Source organism: Theileria equi, chromosome 1 (assembly GCF_000342415.1).
Source record: "Theileria equi strain WA chromosome 1, complete sequence".
Lineage (NCBI taxonomy): Eukaryota > Apicomplexa > Aconoidasida > Piroplasmida > Theileriidae > Theileria > Theileria equi.
In genome coordinates this window covers 2,227,602-2,245,727 of record NC_021366.1, presented here as the reverse complement: position 1 = coordinate 2,245,727, position 18,126 = coordinate 2,227,602, and the positions used below count along the sequence as shown (strand labels likewise).

The 18,126-nt window shown below is 43.0% G+C and overlaps 12 protein-coding genes across 12 annotated transcripts; 7 read left to right on the top strand and 5 right to left on the bottom strand.

The window, feature by feature from the left end:
• Positions 1-139: 139 nt before the first annotated feature.
• BEWA_028130 (hypothetical protein) lies at positions 140-1,350 on the top strand (the record flags this gene model as incomplete). The annotated part of the gene is made up of 1 exon (XM_004829573.1): positions 140-1,350. The coding sequence occupies exon 1, from the start codon at positions 259-261 to the stop codon at positions 1,348-1,350; it is 1,092 nt and encodes a 363-aa protein (XP_004829630.1). The 5' UTR covers positions 140-258.
• A 274-nt stretch (positions 1,351-1,624) lies between these two features.
• On the top strand, positions 1,625-3,790 carry BEWA_028120 (hypothetical protein; the record flags this gene model as incomplete). Its single annotated transcript, XM_004829572.1, has 1 exon — positions 1,625-3,790. One exon carries the CDS (start codon positions 1,625-1,627, stop codon positions 3,788-3,790), a length of 2,166 nt encoding a protein of 721 aa, XP_004829629.1.
• A 531-nt stretch (positions 3,791-4,321) lies between these two features.
• Positions 4,322-4,886, top strand: BEWA_028110 (histone H2b, putative). Its single transcript, XM_004829571.1, has 2 exons — positions 4,322-4,390; positions 4,494-4,886. Exon 2 carries the CDS (start codon positions 4,501-4,503, stop codon positions 4,870-4,872), a length of 372 nt encoding a protein of 123 aa, XP_004829628.1. The 5' UTR covers positions 4,322-4,390; positions 4,494-4,500; the 3' UTR covers positions 4,873-4,886.
• Positions 4,887-5,866: 980 nt separating this feature from the next.
• Positions 5,867-6,173, bottom strand: BEWA_028100 (hypothetical protein; the record flags this gene model as incomplete). Its single annotated transcript, XM_004829570.1, has 2 exons — positions 5,867-5,938; positions 6,027-6,173. 2 exons carry the CDS (start codon positions 6,171-6,173, stop codon positions 5,867-5,869), a joined length of 219 nt encoding a protein of 72 aa, XP_004829627.1.
• Positions 6,174-6,517: 344 nt separating this feature from the next.
• BEWA_028090 (hypothetical protein) lies at positions 6,518-6,799 on the top strand (the record flags this gene model as incomplete). The annotated part of the gene is made up of 1 exon (XM_004829569.1): positions 6,518-6,799. One exon carries the CDS (start codon positions 6,518-6,520, stop codon positions 6,797-6,799), a length of 282 nt encoding a protein of 93 aa, XP_004829626.1.
• A 405-nt stretch (positions 6,800-7,204) lies between these two features.
• BEWA_028080 (hypothetical protein) lies at positions 7,205-8,830 on the top strand (the record flags this gene model as incomplete). Its single annotated transcript, XM_004829568.1, has 1 exon — positions 7,205-8,830. The coding sequence occupies one exon, from the start codon at positions 7,205-7,207 to the stop codon at positions 8,828-8,830; it is 1,626 nt and encodes a 541-aa protein (XP_004829625.1).
• Positions 8,831-9,147: 317 nt separating this feature from the next.
• BEWA_028070 (hypothetical protein) lies at positions 9,148-9,507 on the top strand (the record flags this gene model as incomplete). Its single annotated transcript, XM_004829567.1, has 2 exons — positions 9,148-9,162; positions 9,196-9,507. 2 exons carry the CDS (start codon positions 9,148-9,150, stop codon positions 9,505-9,507), a joined length of 327 nt encoding a protein of 108 aa, XP_004829624.1.
• A 199-nt stretch (positions 9,508-9,706) lies between these two features.
• Positions 9,707-10,513, top strand: BEWA_028060 (uncharacterized protein). The gene is made up of 3 exons (XM_004829566.1): positions 9,707-9,925; positions 9,962-10,180; positions 10,223-10,513. Exons 1-3 carry the CDS (start codon positions 9,739-9,741, stop codon positions 10,501-10,503), a joined length of 687 nt encoding a protein of 228 aa, XP_004829623.1. The 5' UTR covers positions 9,707-9,738; the 3' UTR covers positions 10,504-10,513.
• A 111-nt stretch (positions 10,514-10,624) lies between these two features.
• Positions 10,625-11,350, bottom strand: BEWA_028050 (signal peptide-containing protein; the record flags this gene model as incomplete). Its single annotated transcript, XM_004829565.1, has 1 exon — positions 10,625-11,350. One exon carries the CDS (start codon positions 11,348-11,350, stop codon positions 10,625-10,627), a length of 726 nt encoding a protein of 241 aa, XP_004829622.1.
• Positions 11,351-11,777: 427 nt separating this feature from the next.
• On the bottom strand, positions 11,778-14,239 carry BEWA_028040 (hypothetical protein; the record flags this gene model as incomplete). The annotated part of the gene is made up of 6 exons (XM_004829564.1): positions 11,778-12,716; positions 12,750-12,954; positions 12,978-13,423; positions 13,459-13,839; positions 13,875-13,968; positions 13,998-14,239. 6 exons carry the CDS (start codon positions 14,237-14,239, stop codon positions 11,778-11,780), a joined length of 2,307 nt encoding a protein of 768 aa, XP_004829621.1.
• A 46-nt stretch (positions 14,240-14,285) lies between these two features.
• Positions 14,286-15,623, bottom strand: BEWA_028030 (hypothetical protein; the record flags this gene model as incomplete). Its single annotated transcript, XM_004829563.1, has 1 exon — positions 14,286-15,623. One exon carries the CDS (start codon positions 15,621-15,623, stop codon positions 14,286-14,288), a length of 1,338 nt encoding a protein of 445 aa, XP_004829620.1.
• Positions 15,624-16,078: 455 nt separating this feature from the next.
• BEWA_028020 (heat shock protein 60, putative) lies at positions 16,079-17,884 on the bottom strand (the record flags this gene model as incomplete). The annotated part of the gene is made up of 3 exons (XM_004829562.1): positions 16,079-16,224; positions 16,258-17,385; positions 17,449-17,884. The coding sequence occupies 3 exons, from the start codon at positions 17,882-17,884 to the stop codon at positions 16,079-16,081; spliced, it is 1,710 nt and encodes a 569-aa protein (XP_004829619.1).
• Positions 17,885-18,126: the final 242 nt, after the last annotated feature.

Below are 18,126 nucleotides of genomic sequence, written 5' to 3'. Positions count from 1 at the left end.
CGCCTAAAGAGTCAAATACCTTTAACCTCGCATACTACACGTGAGAAAACTACAATTTCCACACACATGCCCTTTTAAGGGGCGTAAACTTGCGAAATCCGCCTGTGCGTCGGATAGGACTTGGGGAGGCACACATTTCGATAATTCCGCGACGGGAGCCGTTAAACTGGCGCAAATGTCAAGACAGAGGAGATATTGACGCCGTCCACGCTGATACACCGGTGAAAGTGTCTCGTGTATGTTTAGAATAAATAAACAATGGAATCGAGAAATGAGAAGGACCTCGCGGTGGAAAGGCTTCAAAATGCGCTTTTAAAGCTTCCCAGGGACGACTTGGTCAAATTGCTGAAGAACACGTACCAGGCCATGCGAATAAAACACAGCATCCCGCACGAAAAGAAGGCGCCCGAACCAGCGGCGGAAACCGCCAAGTTACACAAGAAATCAGCAAAATATTCCGCGAATTCCAGGGCCGCCGCAAGCGGTACGCCAAAGGCAAAGACTGCCAGACAGCGGAGCGACTCTGTGAACTCGAGGCCAACCAACGCCAGAAGCGCAAAGCCAAGGGAGCCAACGGGCAAGCAGGAGGATAAGAGAAGAACATGCAGAATCAAGAACAAGGGGCCAGAGGTGGAATTGCAAGACACACATTGCAGCAGTGATCCCAGCTTTAGCCTGGGAGAGTTTGGCGAACAACTCACGTTTAGGAAAAGCGACAAGGTGCCAAAGCTCGACCTTGAGCTGGTGAACAAGGCCAAGGAGGGCCTCTTGCAAAGGGCCAGCGAGGATCCCATGACTCCCACGTTTTCGCCAAAGCGGTCTGGAATGGACGATCGGGACATTCAAAACTTTCAGGAGAGCTGCAGCATCAGGGGCTGCAATGTTGAAGCCAATGGCACGAGGGATGAAAGCGATTACTCGGCCTTTACAGACTGCAGCTACAGCATGCATCCGGATGTGTACAGTTGGCAGAATGACCCGGAGCACTTTGGGTACACGCAGCCTCCATTTGCAATGCCTGCACAGCCGCAATTTGGCGGAAACATGCAAAAGTTTGTCACGGCGTGCTCAGAGTCGTCGTACAAGATGCAGACACAGGAAATGTACAGCACATCCACAAGGCAGGAGCCGTTTGTGCAGGTTCCATTTGGTGCTCCTACCGACCCATTCTACGCTCAACCGAGAGAGATGCAAAACGGTCAAGTGCGGGAGCCATACGGAAAGTACTCCATGGTACCAGTCAATGAGCATGGCCAGCCGCTTTACAACGCCGTTCCTCTCAATCTGTACCACACACCTAAAATTTGTGTAAAGGGTCCGTTCTTTAGCAGGACACGTGTAAGATTTTAATGCATAAATTTTCGTATCTTGTCGGCCTGGGCGTTGCACGGGTCCAACGTCGTTTCCACACACTCGGACTTCCACGTCAATTTCGCGCGGCTCGTGGGTACCGATAAGGGAGAGGCCCCGAAAGTTGCCGAGTCTCGGGATATGGGCGGCCGGAGGCTCTGCTCCGTCGCTCTTGCGCCCGCCATGTGTTGGCGACTCCACTGCCATAGTTGCAACTAACGCGTTTGTAGGTACTGCATCCGTAAGTAATGGATGTTTCCATGTAATATATACAATGGGTTCATTATTTACTGACAATGCTAGTGACAATGGAGACCCAAGCATTTTCAACCGTAAATCTCGAGTCGTAATTACGGACGAGCCGCTAAACTCGGAGTTCGACATTGGAGACCTGCCCCTGGACTCGCTGGATGACGAATTTGCAAAGAACTCGTCCACAATTGACGAAGATTTGTTGCGCTTCAGTACACTCGACGAGAACTTGATTGCAGAGATCGACAAGTGGGTATACAGTCACCAGAACAGATCGCACGGCCAAGCCATAGACCAGACGATTCTCAACGGGACGTACGATGGGCCCATACGATACTCGCGGAGGCCTTCGCTGGACCCGGCTGTACCCACTCTGACCTCTGGTGCTCCTCCCAGGGATTTTGGTCTGGTTGATAGGCTTTCCAAGGACAGACATGACACGCCAGGTTGTATATCGATTGAGAGCACTACCAGTGCTACAGCGGACTCTGGGACGGTGGGCAGTGGTAGTCAAGGTTTTGGTAGAATGGACGCCAGCCCCCAAAGCGGACCATATTCCGGTAAAACTAGTCAGAGTAGGTGCAGTACGCAAAAGAGTAGCCAGGAAAATGCCAGGAATCAGAGCGGAGGCGCGGCAGACTACTATACAGATAGCAGCGAGTATGACGAGGATGAGGACATTGAAGAGTGCATCATCTGCAGCGAATCAATGAGGAGTGATATAAAGAATGAAATTGGGATTTTGGACGATTGTAGTCACATATTCTGCTTCAAGTGTATTAGAGCCTGGGCAGATCGGACAAATGTATGTCCCTTGTGCAAGGGGGAATTTGGCCACATTAGACGGGTACTGTGGCAGAATATTGAAGATTTGTTGTTAAAAACCTATGATAGACCTCTGGGGAGGTTCAGAGACTCGGAAGACAAGGGCCTGTACATGGTGCCAACACCTGGGGAGAGTAGCTATAAGAGAAAGTTGAAAAAGGTCCGCAAGACAAGAATAAAGGGATTGAGAACTGTCATGCTCAAAAATAGCGCGTGGCATACGTTGATACCAACCACGGTTGTCCAGGTTGAGAGCAAGTCGCTAAAGGATAGCTTTACACCAGATGTGAATGGGTGTGATATTTGCGGTTTGGACAATAATTGGGACCAGCTTTTGCTTTGTGACCAGTGTGACCACGGATTCCACACCTATTGCCTAAACCCACCTCTTGATTCAGTTCCAGAAGGGGACTGGTACTGTACATCCTGCACAAACGTTCGTATTTCCAGTGGAATTGTAAATGTGGTAGAACCAGAACCAGTTGCTCCAAGAACAACCACTAGGGCGCCTCCAAGAATGGAAGAACCGCGAACCTCTATAGAATCGGAGCTCAATGAAACTACCTCAAACCTCATTGAGCAAGTTTACAGGGGACTTAACTCTAGAAGGAAGAGGACCAAGAAGAAGCCAAAGAGGAAAAAGACGACCAGGAGTAGAAAGAAGAGGACCTCCACATCTACAGCTTCGGGAGTGACACGCAGAGTGAGCTCTGTGGTGGCAGATACACTTTTCCCCGAGGATTCCGGACCGTCGAGTAGGATGAATGGCAGGATCGACGAGCTCATTCAAGAGTCGATTCGGAGGATTAATAGGAATTTGGAAGAGGCAAAGAGGGAGGGTACTGCTTCACAGACGGCCGTAACACACAGACAATCAGCGGCCAGAACACACGGTGAAGCGGCTACGATGCACAATTCACTACACAACACCACCATGCATGCGGATAGGACCAGCACAAGTTCACCGGCCAGGTCGTTGGCGCAGACCACGAATCTAGTTTCACAACAAAAGCCATGCACACCAACAAGATCCTATACATCTCAAGCACATACAAGGGGTACCACAGACAGCATTGAGAGTGTTTTGGATGGTTTAACGAGGCATGATATTGACAGATTGCTAAATGTAGGCACATGCACCCCCAAATCCACTAGTACGAGGGGTGGCGTTGATCCTGGAAGGAGCAGTACAGACTCCTCCAAACTAAAGTACACCTCCTTTACTTATCGCTACAAGACGCTGATGGAACAGACGAATAGGAGTTCTAAATCACTGGACGGAGGGACTTCACAGAGCTTTAGGGACAATTTAAAGTTTTCAGAGGCTCAAATAAAGGGTAACACGATAAAGTACCTTTTTTAATCGGTTTGTATTTTCTCGTATACGTTTGCTATTTTGGGGCACTCTCCATTCCTTGCAACCCTAAGACATTCCATCTGGAGGCCATAACTGGGAGTATAGACGTTTAATTTCAGCGGGAAGTGCCCCGGAGCGGTGTATCTGGTCCCCTTCTGTAGCCTGGCTGGTAGGTGTAGGGACCGTCTGTCTCTTTGCTCCATGCCTCCAAACGACATGTGTGCAGCCATTTATCGGTTCCAATGGGTAAGCTATAGATTGTTCTACGGTTTCATCCATGAAAAAGCCTCATTTAAGGTACAATTCGTGTGATAGAGGCTCTTTGGGGTTTTGGGGCGAGCCTGGGACGTACGAGTCCCAGATTACCGGAATCTTCGCGTGGTGTGGACAAGAGCTACGGAATTCCGGGCCGATTCTGACCGCTCGTGGACTAAAAGGGTGAGGGCTCCCCTTACACACCAAGATAGTGCCTACGTAGGGCCCCATTGAAGTAAAAGGTAATTTGATTAAAGAGGTACAGTTCAGTAGTAGTTTTTTACGACTTTATTCAACAGTGCCCGAGGTTTCTGTTTAACTTTTTTCAACTCGCACGTCTACTTTTTTAGCGTAAGTATTCCTCGAAACCACCAGCCTCTCCCCGTTCACACGCTTGCATTTCCGTGTGACTATTTGTGCATATTCGTGTTTGCGTCGAAACATTACTGTGCAGTTTGAAGATGTCTGGAAAGGTCCCCTCGACAAAGTCCCAGGCTGCCAAGAAGACCGCCGGAAAGACCTTGGGTATCCGCTACCGCAGAAAGAAGAGGATCGAATCATTCGCACTTTACATTTACAAGGTCTTGAAGCAGGTGCACCCAGAAACTGGTGTCAGCAAAAAGTCCATGAGCATCATGAACTCCTTCATCAACGATATCTTTGACAGACTTGCACTCGAAGCCACACGTCTCATCAGATACAACAAGAAGTCCACTCTCTCCTCTCGTGAAATTCAAACTGCTGTACGCCTTCTTCTTCCCGGAGAATTGGCCAAGCACGCCGTCTCTGAAGGCACCAAGGCCGTCACTAAATACACCACATCCGGGGTTTAATTGTAATGTTTTTTGCTCTACTCGTTTATGTAATGGTAAATGTACATAGTAGACGAGGGGGTCCCGTGGATGGCTCTGTCTTGGTGGTACTCGAGGCCGGGAGGTAGGTTGCTGTCTGTCTAACAGGTCTGGGATGAACCATTCAGACACTCTTTTGTTGACTCATGATCCTACTCTTGTTCTTATGTACACTACTGATTCAAGGGTCTACTAATGAGTCAGTAACCTCCCTCTTGTATAGTACTAAGATGACCAGTGAGTCAAATGTACCAGAGCGAGTCTAGACTAGCATTAATGTGGAGGATCGAGTATGCTACAAGTATGGTATAATTACGGAAACAGAATGGACAAAAGGTACTACTAGTACATGTATCAGTCAGGGATGACAAGATAAATGGGATTAAAAGAGTCCATTGTCTCAGAGATGGCGCCTAGACTCCCATGGTATATTTCCAGGACGAGTCCATGGCCCTGTGAACCTGCATGCAACCCTCCAGAGTAGCAATAATTCAAGACATGACCAGAATCGTCATTGAATGATTGGATTAATTACTAGAAACTACAGGATATGCTTTAAAATTTTGTATGTTGTTAAAAACGGGAGATGGAAGGTGATAGTCAAAAATCCACAGGGAAATGAATTCACTACTGGTCAAACTATATAGGATGGTACTTAATCATCTACGTTATGTTTTGTATGGACTCGCTCTGGTACATTTGACTCACTGGTCGTCTTAGTACTGTATAGAAGGGAGACCAGTGAATCACCAGTAGACTTCTGGAGCAGTGGATCACTACTCTTCATAGGCTCCCATGGGTAGCCAGTTCCTCATTCTTCGGGACCTTGCCATAGTACAGCTTCTTCCATCTATTTCACCTGCCTACGGTAAATGTAAATTCTAAAACAAAACATCCATGGAAGGAATATTAATTTAGCACCTCATCTATAGCGATGTGTCTGTCTAGACTTTAGGATCGTGTTTCACATTAAAATTTACTTTCCGGTCCTTAGTCTCTTTCGAATCTTCCTTAGTGATCTACAGTCGGGACGTGCTCCGTGATTCGCCTAAACGAAATTTATGAAAACAGCAAATGTGTAGGACGAATGAGAGAATATAAGGGCCACGGACGGTCCATTAGATGTGTAAACATACCTTGCTAGGATACCTGGCTCCCGGATTTCTACTCCATAAGAGAAATTTACTCGTAGATATGCCCCTGAGGGAGTTTTGGCTAAGAGAGGAGCTGCAGAGCCCAGACAACCTGGACAATATCCCGCTAATTTGCATAAACTGGATCATTTTTACTCTATGCTACATTTGCGAGAGATGATGAGCGATTTCAGGGCGCACCTGCGATAAGCGCGACGCCCTGGAGACTCTGGACCTTTTCCGAGGAAAATTTCTCCCACTGGAGAAGAAAATTCCCAACTGAGAGTTCCTCGTCGTTTTTAGGCTAAAAGCCAAAATTGTGGTCACTTGCCCAGATCACTTCCCACGTGGGACTCCACAGTCACACATTTGCATTTTTTGGGCACAAAATGCGCACTACAGACCAGATTCACTATCATTAGGAGGGAATGTTTAAAACTACGGAATACAGCGAGTAAAGGAGATTCTAAAGGTGCCCAGAGGATAGCCGAAAGATGAGCGACCCATTTAGGGACGAGCAATTCCACGATAGTGACGAATTTAGTGCAATTAGCGACTCTGAGCTCAAGAAGCTGAGTGACTACTACGTAGAATACCTCAAACTTATCAAGGACAACTGGTCTTCGTGTCATGCCGCCAAGATTCTCACGAGGGACCTCTTAAAGTACATCGTACCGAGGTTTAGACAGCTCTCTGCGCCGCTCAGGGTGCGCATACTGACGAGTTTTTTGTACATTAAAGAGAATTTGGTAAGTTTTACAACTCTCCTACGGTGATGCTGTGGATGGAGGATATTGATGAATGGATTAGTTGTGATTATGGCTACTGAAAAGAGCCTCTACAGTAGGTCACACCTACATGTATTACTGCTGAGTGTACTTGTGTTATGGACTCGGTGGAATTTTATGGAGAATTGATAGACGTTGAACTAATTTCTACTGACGTGAGTGTTGACTGTACTACTGAGGACTGTGTTGATAGTTGTTCATCTTGTCATTCTGTGGATATTCTCTCTGACGGTGAACTAGTTCTGAGGGAGTCTATCTCTACTGTATGCTCCCTTTGTTTGCATTGAGACTACTCATGGATCTCAGAGTTTTGAATGGGCACACCTCTGAACATGGAGGATGACTGAGTATCTGGGAACCAAAAATAACTTGACACTTAGATCATAACCCAAGATGGCTGTCCCCTCATCCGGTGTTACCATAGACATAAATCATAATCCTGATGGAGACAGACCTTACACGTATGGAGGTAATGGTAACAAAGATGTCCAGCTTGTGAGAACTGAGGATCCTCCTGACTCCGGCTTTTATAGGTTCAAACACACAAAGAACGGTAGTAATGGAAATGCTTTCCATGTTGAAAAAGTCATGTCTGGAGGTATTCAGGTTCCGGACTTAAATCAGAGTGAAAATATTCTATATCTCGCAGTCTGGTATTATTCCGGAGATAAAAATCACAATCAGCCCCTTCTTATAGAAATTGGGGACAAACATGGTACTTATAAGCATTACACAACTAAGGAAAGTGGCTCTTGGACTGTAATTGATAAAGAGAGACCTAGTCCTCTGGAAGGTGAGCCTCTTGAACAGAAACTGGAATATCTTAATTGTGAATATCACAAAACTGTTAGCATAAATCTCTCTCACAAGAATTCTGAGACTCATAAGAATGGAAGGTACTGTTGTGATAAACATAATGGTGATAATCGCGAAGGAAAGGTAACTGTTACTCCTGGATCAGTTAAAGGGGATTCTCATATTGAATACTATAAACACGATGTTAATCACAATTTAATAGTTTCTGGTATCTACTACAAAGATACTCAGGATAAAAGAAAGAGAATAAGGATTACTGACCTTAAAAATTCCGTAGATGGCTCGGTAAAGTTCTATACCTTTTATTCCAACAATGGTAGCAAGGAACCAAGACTTATATATCTAGATTCTACTGGACAACCCAATGCTAAAGGTTGGTATCAACCAAACACTACTGGTGATGACAATCAACCATGGACAAAATTCCAGGACATACCTAAGGAAATAACACCAGATAACATTGGAAAAGGCAAAAATATCAAGGAAGAGGACTCTAACAAATATTTAGAGACTCTGGAGTGTAAAATCTATGGAACCGGTGGGAAATGTAATGAATATAGGTCATCCTCATCTCAACTAAATGTCGGTGGTTCTGGTCCTTCTGGACCTGATGGTGGACCTAAAGGAGATGAAAGTCTTAGTAATCCTGGTCCTTCTGGACTTCAGGGACCTGCTGGAGGTGGTGCTAATGCTGCTAGTGGTAGTGAAGATGATGGAGTACAAGGCCCTGGTGCTTCTACTAGTCCATCTGGTGGAGGATCTAATGATCCTGATGGATCTGCTTCTGAAGCTGAACCTTCTCCTGCTGGATCTTATGGTAAACTAGAGGCTAAAAAAGAACCTGATACTCACTATGTAGACTCTAGAAAGTCAAATGTCTCATCTACCCGAGTTACTACTAATCACTCTCAGGGTATAGTTCCTCACTCTCCTCTTCCTACTTCTCTGGAGCCTCTGGTAGAGCCTAACTCTCCTACTAATGCTGAAGCTGCTGCTCAAATTATGAAAGCCTCAGTCCCTACTCAAGGCACTCCTATAGGCTCTCCACTCTCTCCTCCAAACTCTAATTCTAACACTCCTACTACTCCTAAGATCGTTGTCTCTGTAACTACAGGCATTCTTGGTACTTCTGCCTTGGTTTGTTTGGCGGGATTCAAACTTTATAATCGCTATAAAGGAGATCCTTGGGTTAGACAAATTTAGGAGTCTATGGACTCTCCAGCAGGGAGACTAGAGAGTCTATACTGAGTAGTTGGTATAATGGAGTACTGATATTGATTTATACTGAGGAAGATAGAATATATCATAACACATCTCTAGCTCCTTCAAAGAACAACCATCATACCGCCAAGGACAATCTCTTCTACATCATGCATACCACAGCAAATATCCACCAAAAAATCACTTATTCTTGTATTTGCCAATTACATACACTAATACTACAGAGAATAGAGTCAGAGAAGCAGTTGACCAAGATTCTCCAATTTTCGGAGACAGACTCCAACGAATGGGTTCGTAAAATGGGTAAACTTGTGGTTAGTTGTGCATCAATTCATTACATTTTACAGAAACCATATGTGAATACTGGTATGATTGACTTGAGACTCATTGATACGGAGACGGCATTTCGTATAATAACATTTCTAGACGAGCGACTTCTGGAATCTCCAGAGGAGGGGGCATATATAAGAAAACCTGGCGTTGATTCCGTACACACGTGCAACTTTGAGCTCGATGACGACGTTTACTGTTCAAACGGCAACATTTCAAAGGATGACGAATACACACTCTTCACTCCAAGGTCCAGTTTTGACGCTTTGGGAGACGCAATCACCCAGAGAGCTATCGCACAGTTGAAATATGCAACTACAAAACAGTGAATTTATCGTATACATTCCCTTCCACAGATGGTTGCCTCTTCACCTCCATTCATACAACTGCCCCTTATCTCGGGATTATCCGTACACACCTCCATAAACTGTTCTCAGATGGATTCAAATTCCCTGGAAACAGAGGGAGATGGTCCGCGGGGATCCAAATTTGGGACTGTGGAGGACCGCTGCCACTACAAGTGGGTTCAGTCGCCATTTTCTCACATAAAATGCGCAAATATGACTTTATCATTAGTTAATACAGCGACGCTTGTCATTTTAGCGTCAATGTCCATTGTATTTGCCGATAATGACAAGAGTCTGATTTTATCGACAAAAAATGTCAAGGCAGACGTAACATCGGACGATATCTTCACAGATTTCGAGGATAACCGCATAAGCATCCTGGTACTGTCCTCGTTGAACGGTAAGTAATGGAGATATGCCCAGAAATCACACTTAGGCAATGACGGCGGGAGTAACGTCGCCCTTAATGCAAGGAGTTTCGCTCCACTCAATTTGGAGAATTCCGTCACCATCGATGAGAACTGCGTTCTGCTATGCGAGACGATCAAGAGAATAAAGAGATCTGTGAGCCTAAACACCATCAAGGCCCCTGAGTCCATAGGCCTTGTCTCCAAGGGTCTATGGCTATACACTCCCTCAATAGACCAAAAGGCTGGTTTGTTTTTGTCATTGCATTTACATACACATTATCTTTTAGTGGCTGAATTTGGAGGGCTCTTCGCCAAGGCTAAAAAGGATAACCAGATTACATTTGTGGCCACAACTTGCAGCTGGAATGGTTTAATGGAACCAGAAAAACGAAAACAAAAGAACGAGAATGAGGTTGAGATTAGGACTACTCCAGTTATAGTACAACAGATTTCAGTGCTGCTCTTGTTCTCCTTGATTTTGGCAATGGGTCTCTATTATACACTCGACGTAAAGACTCCTAGCTCATTACTTGTGCCTCCGCAAATGCAAAAAAAGAAGACTAACTAAGTATATTTTCACATGTATCAAGTTTATCTGTATTCTAGACTGTGGCTTCCGGACTTTATACCTACGGCAAGCCTGAGTTTGAGGAGGCGGAGCAAAATTATACATGTGAACGAGTCAGCGATTAGAATCTTGCGGCAGGTCCGCTAGCGATTTCTAGCTTGTTGTAAAAATCATCCTTTGGTATCTCTCTCCATGAGTACTCCTTGCTCTCAAAGTAAAGTGCCTTGTACTGTTCTTTGATATTGATTAATAGTTGAATGAATGAGTTGATTCCTCCATAGATGTGAACTATAATGCATGTACAATATTCAGTGTCGGAGCTTTCCCAGATTTCATTTTCTCCGTCCACAACCCTCAGAATCCTATACTTTCTACGTGGAGTGAATATGAGAGAGGGGGTTCCAAATGGTTGGTATTTCTTCTTTGTAAACATGTCTGGAACTACGGGGTCTGATAGATCGAAAGTAAACCGCACAAAAAACTTCTGTGTTTTCAACCAGAATTCCCTTTCCGATAGTTCTTTTCGTTCTCCATCAAAGAATTCCAAGTATATATGCTTGACCACCAACTCATCTTCTATTCTAAGTTCTGCGAAGCGCAGTTCAGTGTAGAATCTGTGGATGTTAACGTAGGAAAATCTACCAACAGAGGTTTCCCCAATGACTTTGCCATCATACTTGACCCTATCTACGAATGTGTAAATCGGCGAACTGAATGATGAACAGGGTTTTTTGGGATCATCAACGACTATTTCTGCGGTAAAATAGTCTGGTGAACAATCCACAACAATATGATCTCCCGATGTATGTAGAGTGCGCAACGATACGAGAGCTAGAATTAACATCATCTTACCCAAACAAAAACATCAAAACTGCATTAAAAACCTATCATGCACTGCTATTTGGCGGTTTACATGATGAAAGCCTAGACTTTAGGCATATACAAACACGAATGTACAAGGCTTCAATGATCAGAGATTCATCTGAAAACACATTTGAGGTTTTGTAATTGGCAAAACTATTGCCCATTTTCGCAAGTTTGCAAAGATAGAGAAAAAAGCGCTGTGATTTATTAAAGGGACATATATAGATGCCTATGGGGAATGGAGGCCCAAAATTCTTCTGGAGCATTTGAGATTACCAGTTCACATTTAACATAGAGGTCTGGAATTGTTTTTCCGAGAGTTTCAGAGTGTGAGAGGTTTTGTTCAAAGGTGCAGTGTCCACGTGTTGCATGCAACTGTAGATTAGAGAATTTAAATTTAATTATGTGTTTCATCTATGGTGTAAGAGTGGCAGTTGCAGCATAGACTTTGAAACGTCCGTGTTAATTCTTTCAACGTATTTAATGTCGGTACTCAGTTTTTCTAATGGCGACATAAATCTTCTATCGGCATACTTGGGCCTTCCGGGGGAAATATCATATGGTGTGAGAAGGGAATATCTCCTTCTAATACTGCTTTTGAATTCCCTGATCCTATTTCTCTTGATTGTTGCAATTCTTTGTTTATATTCTTCGGATATTGGCACAAACCATTCGTCGGGCCAGTGAATTGTATGGTCTCCTGGATTTCTGTGATAGATATATCGATTTCCAGTCATATTACATGCCGTTTTTCTAGAGTATATGGACTCTAAAGCCCTTCTGAGTGCAGCAGCTCGTGTAATCCATGATTTTGAACCGTGGAATGTTATTCTTACATTATCTAATCCGATTATATACGCCAATGGTAAAAACTTGCGATTTATTGTTATTCCTGATCCAAAAGGCTTTGGTGTAATTGTAACAGTTGCTCCATATTCTTTTGCACGGACTGGAGTTGTTAATACCTCCTTGGGATCAAAGTCAACAAAGAACATATTTTTAAATGCAGCTTCTGTAGACATTGTAGATGCAGAGCTTATGTCATTTCCAAAGCCTACACCAAATCCAATATACCCATCTCCATTGCCAACTGCAGTTACAACGCGAACAAAATATACTCTTCCCTCTCTTGTCATACTTCTCATTCTTCTCCTATCCAATACACAGAAGCGAAACCTGTTTAGAATAAATTGCGGATCAGCTGTGGAACGCATCCTTACATAGATTCCCCTCTTTTTATCATATTGTGCTCCAGCAGGAACTTTCCACTTAAATTCACATTTACCCTCGTCATCAACAGAAATAATACCCGGACCAATGGATCTTGAATATTTCTCTTCGTCTTCAATCTAAAAAACTGTGTTTTGGTAAATTTAACTTACAATTTCGTCCAGGGGAGTCTTTTTTGTATCTAGTACATTGTTAATATCGTTTGAAATAACATCTTGGTTCTCCACTTTTGTTATAGTTTGGAGTCTATTTGTGATAATTTGTTTAATATCCTTTTCTGGTAGCCAAGGATGTTCTGGCGCATCCTTTACACTATCTTCATACTGCGAAATTGTCATGAAAACGTAAAGAAACATACTGATTTGTGAACAAAAGATAACAACGCAGTTGGTGAGTACGTTTCGATGTTAAGCAAATGATCCATGTTTCTAGCTAGAGTATCTATTAAAAGACTAGACAATTCTAAATCCTCTTTATTTGGATAGTGTTCCTTTGATATGTTACCCAGCATTGATTCTTCAATTTCATTGGGTTTAAGTTTAAACCAGTCTAATAATCCAATGCCCTTTAACGACTCTAGAAAAGACGATGTATGCTCTAAAGCGAATTCAGATATATCAAAAAGGGACAAGAGAGAATTAAAATAAGAATGCGCCTTTTTAAATGGGTAACCCAGCTTATTTTCAATTTTTATAGTTTCTGGATATGGAAGTGCATCGTACAATATATCCCTATGTAGACTGTACCATTCATCTTTAGGCTTCCCAGAAATAGCCTTATTCTCTGCAACTCTAATTAAATGTTCTTTTAGCCACTTTGACATCTCCTAAATGCTTTGGTAACTAATGAGGAGGTTCGTACCTGGTTGGAAATTTCTCCCAGTTCTTTAATAAAAAGCTTACTGATTGCTGACCAAACATCTTCAACCCATTTATCTACATCTGATCCATCAGACCTTAGCTTTATAAAATCAACCAGAGCATCAAAAATGAGCAAGAAACGGTTAGGAGCATTTTTTTCCGGAAGATTTTTGATCCCAATATAGGCACAAAAATCCTGTATATCATCGGTTATAGACTCTATAAGAGATGATACAGCTAAAATATAACAATCGGTTGTGAATACAGGCTCTTTATTATCCAATACGTTACTTGGATCTGCAAGAACCAGAGTTGTAGATTCCGTGGATGGCTTTTGAAGAAGTTGGTTCATGCTTTTACTAAGATGAAGAGATGTTTGTTCCTGCAATGCGTTTTGCTCTGCACATATCGACAAACCTCAAAGAACGTTGGAGCATCAGGGCGTAACATTCGATATATGCGATATGCGTCATTTCTCCTTTTAAATTCGACATCCGGATCTCTAAACAGACTATTAAGACTCGTATAAAAGGTACCTACTTTTGATTTTGCGATGGTTTGTCTGTGCAGTCATTCAAGAGATTTGTAACTACATTTTGGGAGTGAAGAAGTTCTCTGACCACCGCATCCTTTTCATATCTAATTCCTTGTAATAAGTGATCCACTCTTTCCCTTTGATCAGCAAATATTCTACTATATCTCCCGCTAAAGAGTTCCTTTCTCTTGTTCAAGACACGCTTGACATGACCCGCGTGTACGTTCCTTTTGAAAATTCTAAACATTTACATTTTCTCTAAAATTACAAGTGTATAAATACAAGGTTAAAAATTAACTAAAGGTGGGTACCCACCCCTGAGGTATGTTCCTCCAGGCAAAGATTTGGCTTCCCTTGTAGAATGTGAGGGACAAGAAGAGAATCCACGCTACAGGGTGTATATATAGATAGAGTGAGTAATAAGGGATCCCATATACGGACGCATAAAATAAAAAGCCACAGAGCCATAGCACAAAAGCACTCATGATGGACCAAAGCCAGTTGAAATCTAGTGTTGCAGACCTCATATCTCTCAGATGTGTGAGTTGTAAAATCTGAGACAGGTGAGAGTTTACCCATAGGACCAGCATAGAGAGAGAAAAGCCAACTAGGACATGCATTGGAGAGCCATAGCCACATGTTATACAGAAGCAAATGAGAAATATGTTTCCAGAAAAGATACCGACTTGTACAATTAAACGTATAGAACCTAGTAACATTGATTCCTTGAAATAGTGCCTTCCTATGAAATTTTTGATTAGAAATGAGTTTTCAGCCTTGCGAACCACAAGCTCATGGACCGCAAAAGACAAATAGGTTATCATGAATACCGATTCACTTATAAGCGGGAATTTTAGAGTAGGGGACATTAATGAGAACTGAAACACTGATAGGTGTGAACAGGTTTCCAGTGCATATTTGTTTAAGTCAATGTTTCCATGTATCCTTGAAGCCAGCAGCGAGGAATGTATTCCAAGGAATATAATCAAATTGTAAAAGAGCATCCATAATGAGTTCCAACATATCCCAAATCTTGCATTAAACCAGTTATTTAGCGCTGAACACTTGGTTCCAGATGACTTTTGTTCCTGCTCTTCCTTTTTGTTCTGTCCACGTAAAACTGACTCTGACACACCATCTATATATCCGCAGGTATCCTCTTGTGATATAGATCCCACACGATTATCTTTTATCTTACTAACACTCGTCTTGTAATGCTTCTCAGAATAAGAGCCCTGTGCTCCACTGTTAATAGATGCAGTGGCGGTAGGCTGATCTTGCAACTCCGAAGCATACCTGATTGTTATATTACTGCTATCGGCGGTATATCCTATCTTGTTTGACATATCTGATTCATCTTCCAAGATGACTGATGTTGTGGATTTTGAGTACTCTTCGTTTCCGTGTCTATCCAACGAGGGTAGTGATAGGAGACACTGTAAAAGAATCAATACTCCAATCCACGTTATGTCGAACACCTCGTCGCCATGGCAGGATGTATACATTTTGAAAACTTTTTCTCCAGAGTTGACCAGTATGATAGATACCGACATTGATATGATAAAGAGTAGAAAATAGACGGTAGGCATTTGGTGGAGAAACCTCCTGAGGCCCGAAACGTTAAATCCCATCTTTATGGCAAGATAACACAAAACTTAGTTAAAATGTGCGATAGGTACAAAAACCATTTATACATCATACGCCCCTCTGGGCTTTACAAAACTACATGATACACCCTAAGAAATTTAGGCTGCCAAAGAAAATTCTCTGCTATTAGGACTGCCACATAGATCATGTACATCATCACAGACCGCGGCGGGTCGATTTACCGAAAGACTCACTACACAGAAAAATTCTCATTTATTAATTCAATAAATCCAAAAGAATGATATTGAGAATGAAATTTTTCTCCGTAAGCGAGAAAAGATTCACGGATTCCAAATGAATCCTAGTAAATGACGTACCGAGATCCACGTACCCTTTACAGGGACACTACTCGCTAATATTACAAGACACATCCTTTAAGCAGTCTATGGTAACAGTAACTTGTTGTAGCAAGATAGATACAACTATAAAACAACAATTTTTAGTATAGAGGCTGATTTGGCGCGGGTTCCTCTGGTTTATCAGTTTTAGCGTCGAATATTGCGACCTCTGAGGTCGTCATGAGAGATGCTACGGAGGCAGCATCGGTCAAGGCGGTTTTTACGACCTTTGTTGGATCCAAGATTCCTAAATAAACGTGTGGAAAAGAATAAAACGAACCCTCATCAAACATATTGCAGTACTTTCCAGTTTGCGCGTTAAAGCCCTGGAGATGGTCTCCAGCCTTGAGTAAATTCTCTGCAATTACAGCTCCTTCATATCCAGCGTTGGTAGCAATCTGCTTTACTGGAGCTTGGATAGCTTCCTTTACAATGTCTACTCCGACCTTTTGGTCGTAGTTTTCGGTCTTGAGGCCTTCCAACACTTTTGATGCATACAAAAGTGCGCTTCCACCACCAGGAACAATTCCACCCTCAACAGCAGCCTTTGTTGCGCACAATGCATCTTCTACACGATCCTTTATTTCGTTAACCTCCACTTCACTAGCTCCTCCAACTCTAATAATTGCAACTCCCCCAGTTAATCTGGCAAGTCTCTCCTTAAGCTTATCCTTTTCGTACTCTGAATCGCAGTTTTTGATCAGTGCTCTAATTCCTTCACATCTTTCCTCGATCCTAGCCTTATCGCCCATACCTTCAACAATGATAGTGTGGTCCTTTGTAATTGTTGCACTCTTTGCTCTTCCCAAAAACGAGACGTAGTTATTGTCAGATTGTCCGGAGAATGAGCTATCATCACCAACTGCGGTAGCACCAGTCATTTCGGCTATATCCAAGAGTGTTGCCTTTCTGTGTTCTCCAAAACCTGGAGCCTTCACAGCGCAAACTTTAATACCGAGACGAAGTTTGTTCACTATCAATACAGCGAGAGCTTCTCCATCGACATCTTCGGCTACAAGCAGAAGTGGAGCTTGTTGTTGGAGCACGTGTTCCAAAATTGGCAAAATTGTTTTGACATTGGAAACTTTTTCGTTGCAGAGGAGGACATATGGACGGTCCAACTCCACCTTCATATCTTTCACATTTGTAACGAAATGAGGTGAGATGTAGCCCTTATCCCATTTGATTCCTTCTACAAGTTCCAACTCATGATTCAAGGTTTTTCCTTCTACGACAGTTATAGTTCCTTCCTTTCCAACTTTTCCCATGGCATCGGTAATAAGTTTACCAACTACCTTATCTCCATTTGCGGAGATTGTCGCTACATTTAAAATTTCTTCATCTGTTGTAACCTCCTTCTTTAAAGTGTCTAGGAATGATGTTACCTTGTCAACGGCCAAATTTATTCCTAAATAAAATGTTAGATTCAGTTATGTATGAATGACTGTGACCTTCACATACGTTAACGTACCTCTAAGAAGATCCATGGGATTCATTCCAGAGTCCACAAGTTTACATCCACGCTGAAATATGGCTCTAGCAAGTACTGCAGCGGTTGTTGTTCCATCTCCAGCCTTGTCATTTGTGTTCGAAGAGACCTGTTTGATCAATTGTGCACCCATATTTGCCAACTTATCGGACAATTCAATGGACTTTGCAACAGTAACACCATCTTTTGTTATCTTTGGAGGACCGAACGGAGATGCGATGATCACGTTTCTTCCCTTTGGTCCCAAGGTGACACTCACTGCGTCTACCAGCTGGTTACACCCAGCAAGGAGGCCTTGTCTGCAGTCAGTTCCATGCTTTATATCCTTGCTTACGTAGCGATGTTGGCTGAAAGACGCCTTCATGGAACGAGTGGCCCTGTTAACTAGGTCATTCTTCCTTAGTGTGGAAAGTATCATCTTGGTTTAAATATGATCCCGGTATATCCACGAAGGACTTAGTATCGAGGCGTTTATTCCTATGGCAGTAGTATGATTGCTCCTGACGGCTTTGATACGGCTTTACGGAGCTCCCTAGGATTTTAATGACAAAATTTATCGCAAGTCTCCTGTAACAGTACTATAGGTTTAAATTTCAGACCTTTTGTTAATTATTAGGAGTTTGGAGAGGAATCCAGAGTCCAGACGTAGTGGGGATCCGA